Consider the following 21,169-nt stretch of genomic DNA (forward strand, 5'->3'; position numbering starts at 1 on the left):
GTGAAAGTTTTCAGTAGGGAGATTTGATGGTACTTACGAATTTGCCAATCTAAATCTGCCAAGGGCTAACTAAATCTGTATAATGATATGGGAAATGTCCCCTTTGTCTTTTCTAGATATATTTATTAGGGGAAATAAGCATTAGAAAAAACTCTGAATAAAGGAACACAACTTCTTGAAGTACTTATGTGCATATATTCATTAGGTGCTTCATTCTCAGTCTAATTTGCACTAGAAAGCCCATCCTGTTCAGGGTGCCTAACTCCACAGCTATCTTGGGACCATTCTTCATGGAGATTCCTTGCTAATAGTAAACAGATTATATTTCTGATGAAAGTCAGTTATACACATATGCAAGCTGACCTCCCAGGCTTTCAGAGGAGAAATATTTCAAGTTCCCACACCTTTTACTCTACCTGTTTCAGTTACACTTTAAATTAGCATCAAAAACTGGTTTAAACAGCCACTTCTTTGAGGATGTCCATATTCCTTGTTCCTCTCTAGCAGCATAGATCTATATTTCTTATATTTTTTTGCCCTCCAGAAATTTTAACTCTATGGTAGCACAGGTTTTGATTTTTTTAGACTGTGTGAGAAGAAAATAAAATCACCACCTTCTCACTCTCTTAAGTTTTTATTAGATTGTTATGCAGTTCCTACACTTGTCCCCTAAATAAACATTTTTAGTTTAGCTGCCTTGGACTTTACAATAATTCATGCAGTAACACATATACACCCCTCCAGCATTAAAAGGTGCCATGGAAAAAAATTGCATACCCTGAAATACAGACTTCAAAGCAGAAAAGTCACCAGTAGTTAAAACTTAAAGGTAAGTCCTACAAAAAGCTAAGGGAAAAAAAAGGAAACTAATCATTTCTCCACAGAAACTGTTCAAAAAAAAGAAAAAAAACCAAACAAACACTAGAAGATGAAGGTCACTTGGACCTATTACATAATCATCATATCTTCAGAGGTTCTGAACTCCTGGTAACTCACAGGTTTATTTTTGACTATTTCCACAAGGGATCCCAGAGCATGAGTCTATTGTAACCTCCTGTGCTGTAGATATTTTTCATATCACAATAAGATATAGTGAAAATTTGTATCTACTTTTAATGTATTATAATATAGAGCAGCAGAAGAGGATCATATTACTTCAGTTCTTGAAAATCTCCAGTTTTACTTTTTTAACAGGTAGCATCATCTTACCATGCATTATATAAACTCTTGCATTTGATTAAACACTGCAGCTTACTGTAGCACTTTGTACTCTATTACAGATGATGCAGTATAGTTAAACAAATTACTCTAATGCACTTTCAAAGTTCATTTTAAGGTTTGTTCACCCCCACATATTACAACTTTACAGTAGAATCCCATGAAGGTGATTAGCACACTATATTCATTAACTAGGTCTCCCATGTGGGTTTTGATGTACCTAATGTTCTCTTACAAGAAAGACTAATGATATTCACTGAAGGTATAGCACAAGTACGCTATAAATCATGGGAAAATACTTAGAACATTGAACTGAGGGTAATTGATTTTTACAGTTATTTATGATTTTCTGTAAACAAAAGATATGGGAACACAGAAAAAATACAGATAACTTCAAATTACAATAATTTATCAGTCATATTTATGTACACACACATCTGAATTTACACATGCAATTTATCCAGTAATTAAAAATATTGGCTTTTATTTGTATGCTGTGCTCTGCTTCACAGTCTGCAATACACAAGCAACTCCAAGCAACATATGGAATTAAATATTGCTCTTGCACATTCACAACGTTTACAGAGCAACATTTAACAGGCTTCTCAATTTCTCATACAGAATCATTGCAAGACTCTTATAAACAAAGAAAAATATAGGTATATTAAATTGTACACAATGCAAGTTAGACATTTAAATATTATGATAAAGAACAACAACAGCATCTTTCTTTAGGACAGGAATGCTCCCTTGCTGACTCAGGATCAGATCCAACCGACAAAACAACTTTTCTTCCCTGAGAATGCTGGGGCCCCAAAAGTAGGCCACTCAAACTGCCAAAATGACAAGAGTTCTGTAGGCATCAGCTGCATATGCTGGTGGGGCTTTATCAGCTCAAATACAGTGTTATATTCTACAATTCTGTGAATCTTGTATATTACTCTCTACCCTAAACACTTGACTGTGAATAAGGTATAATCCTAATATTTCTATTCTGTCATTCCTCTTCTGGTATATGTGCTTAATTACCATCTTCCTTCATGCTCTCAAGTTTTGTTAGAAATCTTTTTTACATATTTTTACTTAGGGATTCATTACCTGAGCAGATTACTCAAAAAAATATCATAGTTAAGTGATTTTTTTTATCTCATTGAGACAGGAAATTTCCATTCTTATCTAAATTATGGCTATTTAGAAAAAAGTTCACATACTTGCCAAGTACCCTTGGAAAGCTTTAGTACCTAAGTCAGTCAACCTAAATGAACATGAAGGAGCAGTACTGAAAATGGTACAGCTACTCCAGCTTTTGATGCTTTATGTGTGCAAACCAGACTTTTCAAATAATACGATTTCAAAAGAAGTTATTCCATGCTTTTTGTTAGGTCTGCAGCTGTCTTGTTTTCTCAGAACTACAACAAACCTTAAGTGATTAAAACAAGTCCTAGTATCGAATTCATCATATAAACTCATTTAAACATACCTATGAAAGTGATACATTGGCCAAACTGTCTGTATAAGAATTCATAAAATTACTTACGAGGGCAGAACGATACAGCTATACTGACTTTGACACCTGGACTAAGAGATCCAGCCTGCAGACTAAAGTCGAAAACACCATATTCTATATTTTTGTCTGCATCATCACAATTCAATTTCCATGTCAATCGATGCTTTGAGATATTCTTCAGGTCAAGGTCCTGTAAATATTTGCAGAAAAGGCATACAGGTTGAAAGAGGGAAAACAGCAAACACCATGACACTTTTCACATTCTATCCTAAGCATTCTTTCTGCAAACACATCAAAAAGAAAGCAAGAGAGCCCTAGAAAGCAATGAAGAGCCCAGTTTATTGTATCTGCAAAGATGAGTATGCCTATCTGCACAGCCTAGATGCTTTCCAGTCACTCGCCACATTCATAAAGAGCAATACTTTCCTTCCAGAATGGAAAAACTTCATTTATGTGAGGTAAATAGATCAAAGCATCACAGTGGGAGTGTTTAGCCAAACAGAACTGAGGACTTTTTCCTGATACAAATGAAGCACAGCAAGCACTAAACTCCGTGGCTCACATTTAGATTTACAGGTGGAGACATTGAAAACAAAAGAAGTTCAGAATATATTTTCAAATCCTCTTCTTTCAATTCAATAAGAAAACAGTAGAAATAAATTTAAAAAACCCACCTAAATTCCTTTATCTCAGAGTTATTTTTCAGCTCCCAAAACATCCCTAGCTAGGAAAATGTCTTGACTTTGTATTATCATTGTTTTCTGAAGGGACTTGAAAAAGCATTTCAAGTGTTTCCATCATTGCCAAAAATAATTTTTTATGATTTCCAAGCAAAGCCCTCAGGAATTAGAAACAATAAATTATGTTATGGTATGTTTTACATTCATAGAAATTCTCTGTGTTCCAAATATCCTATTTAGTGATTTTTCCCTATTAAGCCCTAAATCATGACCAGGAATTTTTGGGGAGGGTGCCAGTTTTCACAGATCAGCACCATACAATGTACTGGGACAGCAATTTCACTGTATGGAACATCATCGATTGCATTCCAGTACCACCACTGTCTAGTTTACTAGTATAAGCAGAAAATCTTCAGAACTAAGCTATTTCTTACACAATTAATGGTTAATTTTTCTCATGGTGCCCAAGCTTTCTCATATTATCAGAATCAGGACAAGTCCAAGTTTGAGTTTTGGAAAAATTTATAGCGATTAAAAGACAAACACAAAAACTGAGCAAAATCACAACGGAAAACTTTAAAATATTTAAACCATATATTTGGAACACAAATGTATTTTGTGTCCCAAAACTGTATTCTTTTCCCAGTCATTTTTGGTTAATTAAAAGCTAAAGCCAAGAATAACTACAACACTTGTGATTACGTACCTGAGAAGTCACTCTCTCATCAGCAATACCGAAATTCATGTCACTTGAATGTTGTTCAAATTTAAGTTTCATTGAGGAGAACTTCACTAGTGAATTAAGTGCTGTTGGAAAAAACAATTTAAGATGTTTATACAGCATTATTTGACAAATATTTTCTCAAATTCCCTTCATAAAATCAGTTTCTGCACGTGTTTAACACAAAAGTTTCTCCCCTTGTTTTTCTTTTTGTTGTTCCTAAACTATAGATATAATTACTGTAATTTAACTTTGTCTTATTCTTTAGTCACATTAAAATTATTTACATTTTATATCTACCAGACTTACAGCATGTCTCCTTCATATAAAGAGAGCCACATGATCTTCCTACTGCAGATGAATGCATTTACATTTCTGACAGTAATCATCAGAAAAGACTTGAAAGATTTCCTAAAGAACACCATTTCTCTTAATTTCATACAGCTGCAACAAAGAAACTGTCACCAAGGATGGAGTTTAAAGTGAGAATTTAAAAAAACCCCAAAGGTATATGTTCCCATAGCTTCTTTTTGATTCTTGGAAACAACACTGGAAGCACACAGTATCCTCTTATCAAAATCTGCAAGTTTTCTCTGTGCTCAGTGTTGATCAATTCTCTTCTCCCCCTAAAAAACCCAAAGAATTTCCTAATCGCATATATCACATTATGTAAACAGCAATACAACCTGTATTTCTCCAGAGCACAGGTATATAAACTCTATAAAGTAATATTGTTTCAAAATAGGAACGTAATCTGCTGGAATGCTTCCTCCAATATGCAACTGTGCCACTCACAAAGTCCTCAACTCTCACCAAAACCCCTGTACAAGGAGAATGCAGCAAGACAAACACTATGAGGGAGATTATCTCCCCAGCCAAAACAAAATTTTGAGATGGATTATTAAAACAAATTTCAGCTCACATGAGTCCATTATATTGATAATACATCCTTTTCCTTTGTATCAGACAGAGATTAGACTTGAGACTTTTCTAGTCGAGTTTTCTGTCCTGGTTTGTTTTTTCTCTTTCAGTGCTTTCTTACATACCTATAAGCAGTCTCCAAGGGAAAAGTCTTACAAGTATTTAAGTAAGAGACCTGCCCTCCTTTCCAGGTGCTGAAACAGTCTACAACCTTTGCTTTTAAAAAAAAAAAAATTAAAAAAATATTCATGATGGATTGAAAACATATTGACTACACTGAAGTTAAAAGACTGGGTTGAATAATCTTGAGTACAAACATCAGATATAAGCTATTGATTTAAGTGTCAACCACACTGTCCTGTGCAGTCTGAATCCTGGTCAACCACAAAAACTGTCACAGGGAATAACAATTGTAAGAGCAGAAAACAAATGTGCCATAAAGCATCTAGCAGTAAGAATTAGGCCTATTTGTCAAATTAAAACTTAGAGCTCACAAGATGCATCTTACTAAGTTCTAGCTCTCAAAGTGGTAATCTGAAATGAATCAATGACAGATATAATTTTTAAGTTGTCAGAATGTAATCAAATTATGAAGTTCTTTTTTAACATTGAAATAATTTGGCTAGTTGCCTGCATCCAAATGATTATCTGAAACACTGAGTGATCAAGACATTTATTTAGACTTCTCTCCCTCCTCCCAGATCATCAAAATTCCCATAAGAATATAATTCTAATACTCAAATTTAAACAGAAGTCACACTTCATTTTTTCAGGTATTTCTTAAAATTGGAAGTATTATATATTCTCTTTTATACTATTATTACTTGTTGCTGGCCTATACTGGTACGTTGAATAAATTCTACATCACAGAAACACAAATTTGTGATAAAATTTAGATAAGATTGTCAGTTATTCATGAGCCTTAGCAATTGTATCTATTCATTATTCCACAAAAAAAGGGAAAATGAAAAAATTTTTTTCTTCATGTTACATAAATCACTTTTGCACTAGAAATTTGTCACTTTGACTCATATTTTTACTTAAAGAAGTGCTTCCTAGTAATCTCATATACACATGTATCTTCACCTTTACTCTAATGTTTCTAAACTAAATATATTTAGAAACGTTTAATGTGAATTTACTTCTATGACAGGATCTAAAGCAGGTCTCTCAGAGTTCTTTGATACTCTAAAAGGTCTCAAAAGTAAGACTTAGGTTAAAGCCCTACAGAGAAAAACAAACAACAAAAAAAGAACCTAAATATAGATAAAACCTAATAAAATTGGTGTTGCTTTTACCTCACATTATGCATTTAATTGGCCAAGCCTTCTTCAGTGCTCCCAAAAGGTTTAAACATTACACAAACATCATTCCTGGAAGATACTCGGTACTTAAGTCTCATCTCAAATAAACAGTGACTATAGATTAAAAGCTAAGATGAAGGAAGCCAATGTATTCAAATGTTCACAATTTATAGGTCTACATGACTGTAAGAATCAGAGAGGAAAATAAAGAGAACCACAAATTATTTCTAAGAAAAGCACCCAAGAATCATTTGAGACATCAATCTCTTGCTGCAGGCAAATGGCCCATAACTTTGGCCATTAACAACCTCTGACAGGACAGATGGGATCAGAGCCATTCAGGAGCATTTTAAAGGAGTTTCAAATACAGCTAGAGATCCTGGTTTTGACAGGATAAGACAGAAAAATAGTATGACTGTCATGGTACTTTTCTACACTTTTCAGATGAACTGCTGTAAATATTGGGATTTGCACGATGAAGTCTAGAAATACTAATGCAGGAGTAGACACAAAAATGAGTTTTGGTAAACTAATTTCTACATAAGGCAAATGGCTATGTAAAAATATTTTCTCAGTGTGTCATAATTACGCATAGAAAGTTCAGCTTTACATGTATGTAAAAATACAAGTCAAAATTTGAAAATTTTGCAAGTTTCCAAGAAATGTATAAATTATACAATTATCCACCAAATTCCAATTAAGTAGCAATTCTCTGCAATTAGAATACAAGCAAAGATATCTCTACAAATATATGTATCCACCAGCTCTTTAAGCCCCCAGTTTACCTACCAATTGCCTTAATTGTACAGCATGGAGGAGCCACAGGGAGCTTCGCTGCAGGGGGCTGAGGAGGCTTACTCGCAGATACAACCAAAGTTGTAAGTGAAGAGTCAGCCTGAGGAGTAGTAACTGGAAGAGTGAAGTGATATGCTGCCACCTAAAGGAAAAAAATATCATTGTGGTCACATTCCCAAAGAAAATATAGGTACTTCTTGAACCATGAGTGGTTTACTCTTTCAGCAGAATTATAGAAATTAATTTAGGACCTGATCGTGATATTAATAGGATGATCATTTATTAGCACTGAGAATCAACCCTCTAAGCAAGCAGGACCCAGGCATTTTTTTCCCCCATCCTGAGGAGAAAACTATATGACCAAAAGTATCAGGGTTATGAGCAAAACTACAGACAAAGCTTCTGGTAAATCACAGTGTTGTGTTCCACTCCAGTCACTCACCTGAGTGAAAAAAGATTGGAGCAGTGGCCCCAGTGCAGAAGCTTGAGCAAAGAGGAGGGAAAACAAAGCTACATAAGCTATGGAAGCCTTTCTCAAAGAAGGAAGATAAAAGGTCAACCACTATGGTATACCCAGCATAAACAAAATGGGCTCTGAGATCAAGGTGGAACATGAGTTAAAACTGAGAAACTGTGGGGTAAAAAAAGTAGTCTTAAAACCTTTGTCATTAAATGCCACTGAATTCTAGGTGTGTAAATTCCAGCGATTTTGATCCTTATTTTATCTGTGCAATCACATCCTCAAGTAAGCAGGGTTTAGAACTTGTTTTGTACAGAATCCTCTATTTTGACAGACAGTGCTTCCAAGAGGCCAAATTTATTTCACAATGCCCTTTCAAAGAGCCATTTCTTGCCTCTTGCTCTGTCTTTCTAAGGATCAATGCACTAAAGTAATATGTGCTCCAGACAAAAGGTACAGACAACCATAACAAAGGTAACAGAAGAAAAAAACCAAAACTTCTGCACTGAAACCACTGTTAAGAGTCCTTCGAATTCTGTTTTCACCTTGAAGGCTACTAAAATCTCCAGAAAGGACTCAGGCCTATAAAATCTTCATGTTGCTTAAAAAGATGCAGTAAAACCAGCTGTATAAAGAATTAGTGAATTGTTTAAAAGCTTTCAAAAACTGCAGAAAATAGTGTATCACTCTTCACTTTCACAGCTGTGATAGCAAGTAGAATTCATAAATGATAGGAAAGAAAAACCAAACTGTCCTAAGCCAGGACATGAGGCACATATCCATCTGTAACAGAATCAACACAGAGCTTAGATAGTGAGAAGCAAGCACACAGCACTTAGAGTGTGTGGAGTTCCAGCAGGGTTTGTAACACACAATTACTCACTCCTGGTGAGCGAGATGTGTGCTGAGCCTTGTGGAACATTTTGTCTATCTGTGCTTAGCTAAAGGAAGGCATAGGATGAGGGCAAGTTTTTGTAGCCACAGTCTCTTGGTTTATATTGATACTTCAAATCTGATAATGATTAGATTTAATAACGTAGAATTGGCTTTACAAAGTTAACATGGGGGACGCCATTTAAGATTTCTTAGTAACTAATGCTCGAGATATGTCAAATCAAGATTGAGTAAAAATCTCCTGATTTGATTTACTCTTCTATTATTAGTATCTCCATCAAGTTACACCTTCAAAATATGTTCTTGTAATTACTGAATTTTTAAAGTTTGGTGAGATTAAGAGGCTTAGTCTGCAACAGATACTACGGCAGCACTGGCTATGCAAAAGAGTGCAGTCTAGAACTGCAAGTGCTCTTCATCAACACTGGTATGGTTAGGTCAGACAACAGAAGGTGGAATCCTTTTGTCCCTCTCCCAAAGCAGCTATTCAAAACTTGCTTTTCATCCCAACTATAAGGAAAATTTGGTTTAGTCTTACTATGCAACAAGTTTTTTATTTGGCAGGAATTGGCAAACAAAAGAAAGTATGTGCAAGACCCTCAATTCACTACACGCAGAGCCTGATGTTCACTGAAAACCTACACTGGCTATGAAGTCCAATGGTGCAAACTCAGAGCCAATACAGCTCATAGAAATGTATTTATATAATTGAGAACAAATCATAGCTTTTATTTTATTCACACATATCTTTGCCTAATTAGCTGCACATTAGCTAACCTATATTACAAATGAAAAATCCTTTAAAAAATATATAACCAGAAATAACATTGTAATTCGTACACATACACACATTGTTGAAACAGAATTAAAAATTAATTTCAATTATTAGGACTTCACTTTGCAAGTAGAATCATTATGTTTCTTTTTCATTTATGATTCATTTTTCATTTCTCCAACATCATAACAGAAAATTCTTTTATAAGATTATATAATTAAAAAACTAATTACAATATTTAAAATAATAAATCCTTAGACTATTACTGGATTTGCACTTGCTTTTTAGATAATCTATAAATACTTTATAGTTACTTATCTATTGGGATATTTTCCTGAAGCTGCATTTAACTTCATACACCAGAGAATACAGGAGGGGCAGGAAGCAAGCAGCCTAGGGAGAGTTCTTTCACAAACACTCATGTTTGTTTGTCATTATAAGAGACATTTTTCCTGTCCTGATGTACACTAATTATGCATGTTGTTTGGAAAGGAGGCATCATCTACAGAGTGGTAGTCTTAGCAACTAAAATACTTCAAAAGAAACTTTAGAAAGACCAGTCACGTGAGACAAAGGAGCCGTTTTGCTACATGTTCACATAGAACATCTCCAAAGGATGCCAGAAAAAGGATGCTTGATTAGGCTGCCACCAGAATTTACAATTCTTTAAATAAACTCATGTTCCTGTAAAAGTTTTATTTAGATGGTACTTTAAAATACCTTCAAATTTTTTTGCTAGAATTACTAACCAAATAAAACTTATTGATTTCAAGGAATCTATCTGATCAGGAAAGTTCTGCTTCCAAAATATATTTGAATTTATGATATAGGTTTGATACCAAGAGTGTGGTAGCTCTAAGCCCAACACTGGAGAATAAACATGGCTGAATGGCTTCCTGCCTCAATCCTAAATACTTGGTATAAGGAAAGAAACAAAAGGGGGGAACACAACCTCAGAAAACATGACAAGCAAAACAGTATTTTGTATAAAATTCATGGATAAAAAATAAATAAACTCAAGCACAGTCGTCAAGTTGAGGGTAGAAAAAACAATGAGGTTATTTTCAGAAAACACTTCCAAAGTGGTTACCTAATTTTTGTCTTTACTAAGTACTCTAGTGCAATAATGTATGCATAAGGCCTAAAATACAACTTTCTAACCATAATTCCAATAGAGCATATATTCTCAAGGTTGAAAAAAAAATTGCTGTCAAATCCAGGATTTATATACTTAATATATGACAACCCTTAAAATTACAGTACTTTCTTTCACAGTACAACTTCACAGGAAATTGTAAGTAAATCAGTAAGCTAATTTATTACTTAAAATCAAATTAAAACATCTGTAAAGGATAGTACTCTTGTATTTATCATATAATAACATGCAGATTGTTCAAAGATCTTGAAGCATTTGTGTAAATGCTGACTCTAAAGTTTATTTATTTATACCACTAACAACACACAAACTCAGCAGTGACATAAGGAGAGAAAATGTAACATACGTTAGAAAAAATCGGTTTGATTCAAATTTAAACCTAATTGCAAAACCAAAGATTTATGTCCTGCAACTGAATCCAATATACATTCCCAGACTTCCCTCAGATTTAACATCAGCTTTTCCTTAAACCATACTGAAATCTTTCATGCAGCCTAAGTTCCCCAGGTTTATATCAGAGATAAGCAGCTTCCACAATGAATAATGTAACTGATGTTCAAAGTCATCACTCAAAACCCTGAAATAAAACTAAATCTTCCCCTTGTATATGGTCAAAGATGACACACCGGCAATACCCTGTAATTCCACAGCTGCAGATTTTCCATAGAATTCATTTCTTATACCACAAATCTGTTCTTTCATTAAGAAAAAAAAAAAAAAAGTCATTTAAAAGGACAAAAACACCCCACCAAAACACCTGTCACTTCTCCAGCACAAGCTTAGGCAATAAGCTCTGACAGGTGTGACTTGCTCTATTTATCTCAATCAAAGGCCCTCATAGGCTTCATTATTACACAGCTGTGCATTTTGTCTTTTTTCCAAGATGCTGGAATTTGTTATTTTCCAGCAGAGTTTAAAAAAAAAAAAAAAAAAAAAAAAGTCATTTTGAAGCAGTACACTCCTGCACTTTGCTTTCCTTAGCAGACCAGGCAGGACACTGCTGCAGGGGGATCATCCTGCCTGGAGAAGCACAGCAGCACTTGAGGAACAAAGATAAGCCAGTCTCCAAAGTGACCACGTGCTGTCTGCTTCCCTCACACAAAACTAAAGGAATGAAGTGCTCCCCAATGCTACCTGGGCAGGTAACTTGCAGGAGAGCCATGGTCAGAAAAGCCAGGTTTCCATGCTTTATGGACAGTATGATTTAAAATTCAGTTCCAAAGTAGTCACTGACAGAAATCCGTCAATAAATAATATGATTAGTCATGGTGTTTAGCTCTGGATCTGGATAGGGAGGAGGGAGCTACAACAGATCTTTGGCCAGATAGTCGTGGGTTGTTGGTATTTTTTGTTTGGTTTGTTTGGGGTTTTTTGTACTCTGAAATGAGAACCCAGTGTAGCCAATCACATGTTCAGGTGGCTGAACCTCCTTATACTTCAGTGAAAAAAAAAATTAAAACATAACTGAAGTGTCTCTCAAATAAAGTTATATCAGAACAGAGAAGAAAGAAGCACACAACCTGCATATAAATAGGATATTCAGAAGTATTGGCTAGCTTACCTATTTATATATTTATTTTTTATCCTGCTTTCGTTGACAGCTCTGACTTTCACAGCCAACAAACACTAAGGTTAAACTCTCACCACTGAGGCAGAGAGCCCTGTCACCTCCAACACCTTCTGAGACACTGGAATAACAGGGAGGCACAGCCATGCTGTGTCTGAGTAGCATCACAGCCTCATCTATAATGCATTGACTCCATTTAACACTTAGAATACTGAAGAAATTGTCTCAGAATTTTTTAAGATCTATTTTTTAAGCATGCCAAGACAATTCATCTCTAAGAGCATCTTTTGATTTCACATGCATTTGTACATTCTCCATTTTAGTGAGAACTGCAGGAGTTATTCAGAGTTCCCTTATATTAACTTCATTTGTTGATCTGAAGGTTTTTGAGTTTTGAATAAAAGCTACTGCCTAGTTGATTTTTAGCAGGAGAATTCAAGATTGCATTCAAGACTAAATTACTTAAAACCTTACATCAATAATTCAAGTCATTTTAATAAATTTTTAAACTACACTAAAATGATTTCATGGGGGTTTGATTTTTTTTTTTAGCAAAGCTTCTGAGTTATTTTTTTTCTGACTTTTCCTAAATTCATGTCTCTCCTTTCTTACCAGTAACATCAGTATAGTGGGGTTTTGTTGGTTTATAGGGTATAGTTGTCAGTAATGACTACAACAGCAGGAAGTTTTAGTAAAACCAGAAGGCAGACAGAAAAGAATGCAACCTGATGGGATACAGAAGGTTTGTAGCAGCTGGGAGGTAAGCTGGGTAAGAGTAGTTGTTAAAAAAAAAGTGATGAGATCAGAGAAACAGCTGTTCAAGTGCAGAGGCAGGAAATAGCACTTGGAACCGTGAAACCTGAATAGGGGAAGCTCAAAATAGAGAGATTAGAGGTTTTTTTCAAGACTGGAAAGTCAGGAAAGAGAAGGAAGAAATCTGGTGAGAAAAGGAGATGAGGTAGATGAGGTAGAACGGTAAAGAACTGAGATCCAAAGGGGAATGTTTTAAGAACTGAGATCCAAAGGGGAATGTTTTAAGAATCAGTAACTTCTGACAGTTTCTGATCACAATAAGAGATGCTGATACCTGGACTGCTTTCTTAACAGAACTATGCTTTTTATTAGTATTCTGCTTTGCAGGAGTTAAGTAAAGAAAAAGCTACAGCATCCTGGGGGGTACATGCACTTCCAGATGCTTCCTATAGTCACCTCATACTGGGCAACTTCATTTAACACTAGTCAGCGCTCTTGCTGCCACCTACCACAGTGCTGCACTAACTCAGTGATGCTCATTTGTAAGTACCAGTGGGCTGTGAGCTCTAAGTGTCCTTGGGCATGTCTTGCCTTGCAAAAAACTGCCCCCTGACAGGCAGGCAATAATACACTGGAAGCAGAAGGGAAGCCCTGGTGGCACCCAGCTTACCCAGCCCCAGGGGCAAAGGGAGACAGAAAGACTATGAGCAGGTGAAGAGAAGGGAAAACCGAAATAAAGACATTTACCTACAGCAACACTTAGTAGTTGGCTATGAGGTATAAGGTGCCCCAGGAAAATTACTCCAACATTATCATCTACTCTTGCATTTCTATTATTGACCTTTACTATTTAAATGAAAATGTCAGCATTTTCCCTTGCTGAGTTTCTTTCCAGCTTGACTATAGGTCATTGATAATATTCTGTACGTACCATTTTGCAAACAATTACATACTTCCTGACACTGTATCTAGTTTAATTCTGACTATCTTGCTTATGAGTGTTGCATCAGAACTGTTAAGATACTTAAAGATATGACAACTACTGCTTCTCCCTTAACCTCAAGGCCTGCTGTACTACAGAAGGAATTTTTTATGAATCTATTGACTCATGTTCTGTCAGCAAAAATCATTTCAGAGTAGTGTATGTGCTATAAAGTCACCCCATCAGTTATTCACAATAGCTTCCATGTGTACACAGAAGAAAATCACAGTGTTACCAGACACCGTTTATAATACACAAATATTATTTGAATGATGCTTTGAATGAAGGAATTTCCTCTATACTGAAGTGCTGGGAAGATGGGGAATGTGATGGGAAGGGGGGGGTTTAAAATAGAATACTGTTCACCCTTTCAAGGTGTGTTGTCTCTGATAGTCATTTCTTTTTCTAAGGTAAAAATGCAGATAATGCAACAGATTTATATGCTATAGAAGTGAGTCCCAGTTGCTTGTTCTCATTCATGATATTAAAGATTAAGTTTTCTTTCAGTTTGTTGCTCTCCAAATATGTGGAAACCCAAAACTCTCCATTTCTAAAGCATTTTTCAATATGTTTAGATTTAAAATTTGCTACAGCATTCTCTACTGACAGTTACTGCCAATAAAATGCTGATTTCCTAATGTAAAACTAACTCAAAATCTCATGTTTTTTCCCTCAAATAGCTTGATCAGAAAGCAACTTTGCCAATCTTTACGACATGTAAAACTCCTCTACTTTTGCAGCCCCTTGGTCATCTGAGAGTTAAAGCCCGAACAGCTACACAAAAGAAAACGGCTGCAGGTCTGTTGAATGATTTAGTGAATGTGTGGTAAGACATTTCAGTATAAAATTACACCATTTTTAAGTCACTGATAAAGTGTATATTCTTTGCGTATGTAAAACATTTAAATTATATAGAGGTTATTTATCTTAAGAACTGGGTTACTAATTATAAAACTATTGCACACACTAAAATGGGTATCTAAAGTCTCTATTCCCCCACCACAGAAATATCGCAGAGCATGACTTTAATTAACATGACCACCACTGTCCCATAAACCTACCTCTTTTGGCACAAAGGTCAAGAAGCATTCCAAAGCAGACTCCTCCTTTAAGTTAACTGAATACAAATAAGGCTTTGAAGAACAGCACTCAATCACTGCCAAACAAAATTCAGAATCAAATTTCAGATGTTAGTGCAGGAAATATCAACTTTGTAATAGTTGCAGTACTTCGAAGTGATTTCCAACATAAAGTATCTACATATTTGTATGGTAAACATTTCTCACAAAGTTACAAAGGAATATAGTATCTCTCATAAGGATTCTGGAGGTAATTTTGAGAAGTATCAATCACCAGCAACTTTGACTGGAGTTACTGACTTGGGAGAACACAATATTTGAGAGGAAATAAAAGTCAAAACCAAAACAGTGTCATTTACCTTTGAATAAAAGTGTAAGGCAAAAATAGTTAATTATATAATGAAAACTAATACTACAGGGAGAAAAATAGTTGGCTGACACTGTTTTTTTAAAATGACTTTTAGGCATAATCTACAACACAGAGGTTTACCAATAAGGCTTGCTTCATTTTTCAGATTTTCATGTCCTATTTGAAGACACTGGCAGAAGCATGGGTTTCCAACAAAGAACATAACATTCCTCCCAGACCAGTATTCATCCAGGAACACCAGGATCAGTATTCACCATTCGATTTCAAACACAAACTCTGATAAAGAAATCATGTGCAACGAGTCTATTCCCATGCTGGTTACTTGCCTGTTGTACAAAGTCCTACAGCTCTTTTCCAAATTAAGGTGACTGACGAAGAGCCCTCACCTTCCCTTCCCTTTTAAATGCACCACATGATAAGAAAATCTCGCTCTCCTTGTCAGATCATTTTTTGTCATCATCCACATATAGTTCAACATAAAGATACAACTATATTTTATAATACTGTCTTGCAGAGCCCTTATTTCCTGAGTTTGCAGGCTCAAGCTGCAAAATTCTCTTGTGAATAATGATGTTGGAACAGCAAAGGAGATGCCATGACTGAAGTAGGAAAGGGTTGTGGAACAACAAGTAAAGGATAAGAATCTGCACTAGTTCTACCAAGAAAAAAAGAATAGCAATAACATTCCACATCTTGGCCCAATGTCATTCTGAGTTGGGCATTGTGTAGAACAGAGGTCCTGTGATTAACCTGCAGACACCCTGTGCCTTCAGGAAAAAGAAAAGTCTGGACTTATACTGATGGTGAATTAATTGAAGGGTAAACATTGTCAAAACAGTGGGCATGAGTCCATGAATAGGAAATGAATATAGTTGTTTGACTTTGTTTGTTTGGATTTTCTTTTTTTTTTTTTTATTTTAACTGGTGAGAGGGTACTAAAACTTTTTTATTTGTTATACTTTAGCAACTATAGCAGAAAAAAAAGGGGGAAAAAACCTACAGACAACCTGACATTTTGCAAATACTTATTTTTGTCAAATGTCATTTTGCAGGCAAACCAAAATGTCTCCTCTTAATTTATATTAAGCAACACTTTTAAAATAATTGCTTTAGGTTTTCTCATCTGAGAAAATTTGTCTACCAGAAATAGCCTGACAGATTTTCCCTTAGTATTACCCATTCTTTATTTAACAAAAATTCTGATACAGCAAAGGCAAATACCTGAATGGTCATTAGTATCCAGTTTAAAATCCTTATTCTTAGAAAAATCAAACTCCACTCTGGTACGTGATTGTCCTTTGTTCTGCAGCAAAAATGGAATTGAACTTGTAGCACCAACATAAACGCCACCGAAGTCCACTCGCTCCTGTAAGTTTAAAGAAAAATGGGTCAAACCACTGTGAAGTCAAGTTTATAACTGAACATAATGTGAAAAAAAATAACTGTACAAGATCCACAATAACAGTATTGGTTAATCAATAGTCTTGCATAACCCATATCATTAAAATCTTTCCAGGACACAAAGCACAAGAGTTTAGAATTCAATATTAAGTCCAGTTACACCATCAGGAAAGTTTTCATCATTCAGTAAACAGATCAATGGATTATTTTTCCCTTTATTTCACTCTTTGCTATAACTAGCTTAAGAAAACTTCTCCCTTTTAACAAGTTCAAAAGCTAAAGCTGTCAGTTATCATTTAGTGCAACTGTTATATGTACATTTGGTTTGTAATATCTCTTCCTAAGTTCTCCTTGACGATTCTCTCGGGAAGTTAGTATAGGAAAAAATGACAAATATGAAGTAGGGAGGAGCCTCTTTGACACTTAGATAAAGCAAAACAATCAATCTTACCAATTGCTACAATTTCCTCATACTTACCACACTCATGCTTATTTCAGAGACCTCTACAAATCCACTAACCCTAAGAACTTGTGCTCCTGCACTTCGCACTTCTACCTAAGAGAATGGACAACAGTGAGATTGCTGACAAGGTCATTTTAACAGAACTATCTCACCAAATCTTTCACAATTACATGAAAAAAAGTTTAACACAAAAAAACAAAGCAACCCTTCCCCCACAGATACAGAGTGGAGAGAGACATTCAGTATAAATTGTAATGAAAATATGAAAATAACTCTGCTTTTATAATATAATGCATTTCTGCTATGGAAATATGAGGAGGTAAAAAACATGCCTTTGTTTTCTAGAACATATATTAACAGATTCCAGTGTTATGTGGCTTCAAATCATATCTTTGTGGCATTCCACATCAGGGATAGATTTGGCTGTCTATTAAAAACACAAAAACAGACAAACAAACTAAAAAAACCAACCCAAAGTTTTAAGAAAGACCAGTCCTCCCTGCTTCTGCAGATAAAAATAATGTTGCAGGAGGCTGTATTACTAGAATGAGCACGTTTTTTCCAACAGGAGAAAGCTGTATCCAGCAGCTGTGAGGAGTGGAAAGCATACTATGACACAACTGCTTGACAGAGGTGCTGGTAGCAAGTAGATACAATTGTTCTGAGGAATGCTAGACAAAACAACAGAATAGGTTATAGCAGTTATCATCTGCTGCAAGAATACCTTGAAAAGTGTTAGAACACTGGAGATAAAATCCACAAGATACGTAAAAATGTACATACATGAACACACAGCTTAACACTCAAAAGACAAAGTCCTTCCAGTTTTGAGTACCTCCACATTCTTATCAAAAGTCATGTTTGCATTCGGAGTGAAGGAGATTTTGAGATCAGCGGTGCCCCCCACAGGCAGCACTCCTTGCGAGGGGGTGATGGTCATTCCAGGCAGCGGGTTTGGATCACGAACCTTCACAAACACAAACAAGAAATGGACTGAAAAAGGTGTTCGGGTTGGTTTGGTTTGGTGGGTGTTGTTTTATTTTTATCAATATATCCATCTTAAAGATTTTATATTCTTACAAGGAGAACCTTCATAGCATATAATGCTAATTTGGACTTAAAAGTTTGGGGAAAAATGCAGGTTAACAAAATAAAATAGCAGATTTCTAAAGATGACTCTCAGTTTCTACTATGAATTACTCTTTGCCCACCAACTGGAAACTTATCATTCTGGTTTTCAGGTTGTTTTCATTAAGTTATTAAAATTAACACTTGCTATCCAGCAAGTCTTCAAAACATTCTACATAAATTTTTTTTCAGTGACAAATAAATTCATCACTTCTTTTTTGACATTCACAGTAAGAAGATAGGACACAGAAACCCAATACTCTACAGCTCAGTAATAATATGAGAAGTAAATATTCCATTTACCCACAGTTAGTAAAGACAAAATAGAATTTGTTCTCTTCTAATGCACTCCAAACAGACAACTTTTTAAAGTGTAGCTTTGAAAAGTGATAATGAGCAAGACCAACCAGGCATCTCTTGGCTTAAGAATAATTGTGGAGGTTAAAAAGCCTGGGTATGTTTTTTTGCCTTACTGGCTGTGCTGATTTTATTCTTTCAGGCCCATCCTCCAAGAGTGTAGTAATAATACTTGTTAGTCAATGCTCAGTTGATAAACAGAGAAATATGGTATGAATCAAAATAAAATGTTTCTTAGTATCATTATAATGAAGAAACAAAAACTCTTAGGATTTCAATAAAAATTATTTTGCTTCACAAAATAAATACAGCAATTATCCTGTGATCAGGAGAATTAATGAGGTTAAGTTTCCTATTAGTTCTGTATCATGTCTTTACCCATTCTGGCATCCATCTCATCCCGTATCCAATTCATCACACAACCCATCTTCCTCTCAGATGTTAGCCTAGCAAAGTAATCATGTGCTGGGACTGGTCTGGGATGCACTGACTGGGCAGGCAGCATGGATAGGGTGACCAGCCAGTTTGCTTTGTGTCTCAGCATCTGGAAACATCCAAGCTGTAACTGTCTTTCCACCAGTACACCATTATGGGGTTCCACCCTCACTATTGGTTCTCATGAAGCTGCCAGAATCGTCTGTTGGTCCCTCACATTTCACAGCGGGACAGAATTCCTGTTCACATAAATCTTGTTTCTTCAGAAAACCAGACAAAAACTTAAGTAGGTGTATATTTAATAACCGAGACCACAACACCATAACATGATCTGATAAAACTAACTCCCTTCTGCTCTTCACCCCAAGGAATTAAATGTGCTAGAAATAGTTTTAGCTTACTTGGAAGTATGCATGGTTGCGTCCTGTGTTTTGAAGAACGGCTGTCTTACAAGTAGACAAACCCATTGGACTATGAATGAAGGATATATTTTGTGTCACAAACTGAACTTTAGTAGCACCAAGCTATTAACAAAGAAAAAAAAAGATAAAACAGGTGAACTCTATAACATATTCCTAAGTACAAATAAATAATTCAGCCTATTTTTTATTACATCAAGAGCTCATATACTTGTGAAAATGCATGAATTACAAGTATTCAGATAGATAAACAAAGCTTAAATGTGAGACAAGATTTAATCAATGTACTGAACTCATCTAGATTCAAATTAAACAGACCCAACCCCACAGATATTTCTGGTCTAACTTCAACAAATAAAAATCTTTTAATTAAACTTAACAGCAGAAGCTCCATTAATTTCAAATGTGTGATCAGAACAACATACTTCAGAGATATTAATAGCAGTAGAAATGCCAATATTCTAATTTATACACATCCTGGTTTACATATGGCAATTTCCAAGGCTTCAAAACAAGAGGAAGAAAAAAAATTAAAAACCTACTGGAAAAAAAAAAAAAACAAAAATGAAACCAGGCTCATCAAAAAGAAGGGTAAAGTTTTCTTGGCTCCCAATGGAAGTCCTAGAGCATGCAGCCAATAGAATACAGTGAAAAGAAAAAGACAACTTTCTTACTCCCTAGCATGTAATGTAAGAGAACAAATGACTAACCTAAGGTGAATGTCACTGCTTAGAAGACTATCCAGAACATTGATTCTCAAATACCATGTTCAAATAACAATACAAAATTACACTAGAGCCTGTTGTTACCCTGAAACTCTGAAATACACCTTCCCACACTTTGTTTTTACCCCATTAATATATATCTAAAGAACTGTCATATCACCTCTCAGCCTTTGTTTAGTTAAACTAAGCAAGTCAAAACCAATAATTACCTCATAATATATAAGAACCGCTAAGCTATGATGCCAAAATAGGTATATCATCAAAAGCAAGAAAAAGGCAAATTGTCTTTTCCTTGCCTTCTCCATCATGCCTTTGTAGCATATTTTTTTGTTAAACACATCAAATAGAAGTCATATGAAAATATTTTTAATACATGATAATATAAATATATTTAAGACATCACTTGCTTTAAAAAAAAAAAAAATGCATTTTTCTTCTCTAAAGCTGCTGCATAAATTATTACCTTTGCAAAACATTTCAACTTAATTTCATTTCCTTTGCGCACACACAAGATGAATTCTCCTTCTTCTGGAGAGTTGAACCCTGAACGCCAAACAACTTCACACTCCAGATCACTATAGGCCTCCACAAGCCCTAAATACATGTACATAATTTACATATTATAGCATACACATGTGTAATTATCAAATTTCATTGTATAATTAGAAATAACTTAAGCACATTAAAGTGAAATGACCTCCTATTACTGAAGACTAAGCCTACATTTTTTAGGTGTTGAACAGTATGATGAAATAAGTAAAATTAGTTTCTGAATTCTCATGACAATTGCATAATCAGTCTATTAGTATCCTGCAGTAAAACACACTCAAAGTTCACTGATGTTTTTTAGCCATGAGTTAATCTAATGGTCAACATTAAAAAATAAAAATAAAAGAACAGACTATCCTTCTTGTAGAATAACAACTTTGAAAAAGACCATATACATTTTCTTGCTTGGAGTCTGAACTTGTATTAGCAGAAATACCTTCTCTCAAGAATCAGAACACACCAAGCCAAATCTTGACTGAACTGTGTAATGCCAATTCAGTCAGCAGTTAC

General features: G+C 35.1%; 1 protein-coding gene across 3 annotated transcripts in view; it reads right to left on the minus strand.

Annotated features, from left to right (window-relative positions):
- Positions 1 to 21,169, minus strand: part of CFAP47 (cilia and flagella associated protein 47) — a 281,915-nt gene that overhangs the window by 239,379 nt on the left and 21,367 nt on the right. For all 3 annotated transcript variants that reach the window (XM_064646845.1, XM_064646846.1, XM_064646844.1), the window contains exons 16-24: positions 20,574 to 20,704; positions 19,368 to 19,490; positions 17,882 to 18,013; positions 17,062 to 17,139; positions 16,404 to 16,548; positions 14,795 to 14,889; positions 7,141 to 7,288; positions 4,112 to 4,212; positions 2,756 to 2,915 (exon numbers count right to left, since the gene is read on the minus strand). In XM_064646845.1, coding sequence (XP_064502915.1) covers positions 2,756 to 2,915; positions 4,112 to 4,212; positions 7,141 to 7,288; positions 14,795 to 14,889; positions 16,404 to 16,548; positions 17,062 to 17,139; positions 17,882 to 18,013; positions 19,368 to 19,490; positions 20,574 to 20,704 — 1,113 coding nt within the window. The remainder of the gene's footprint in view (positions 1 to 2,755; positions 2,916 to 4,111; positions 4,213 to 7,140; positions 7,289 to 14,794; positions 14,890 to 16,403; positions 16,549 to 17,061; positions 17,140 to 17,881; positions 18,014 to 19,367; positions 19,491 to 20,573; positions 20,705 to 21,169) is intronic.

The sequence above is a fragment of the Pseudopipra pipra genome, chromosome 2 (genome assembly GCF_036250125.1).
Source record: "Pseudopipra pipra isolate bDixPip1 chromosome 2, bDixPip1.hap1, whole genome shotgun sequence".
NCBI lineage: Eukaryota > Metazoa > Chordata > Aves > Passeriformes > Pipridae > Pseudopipra > Pseudopipra pipra.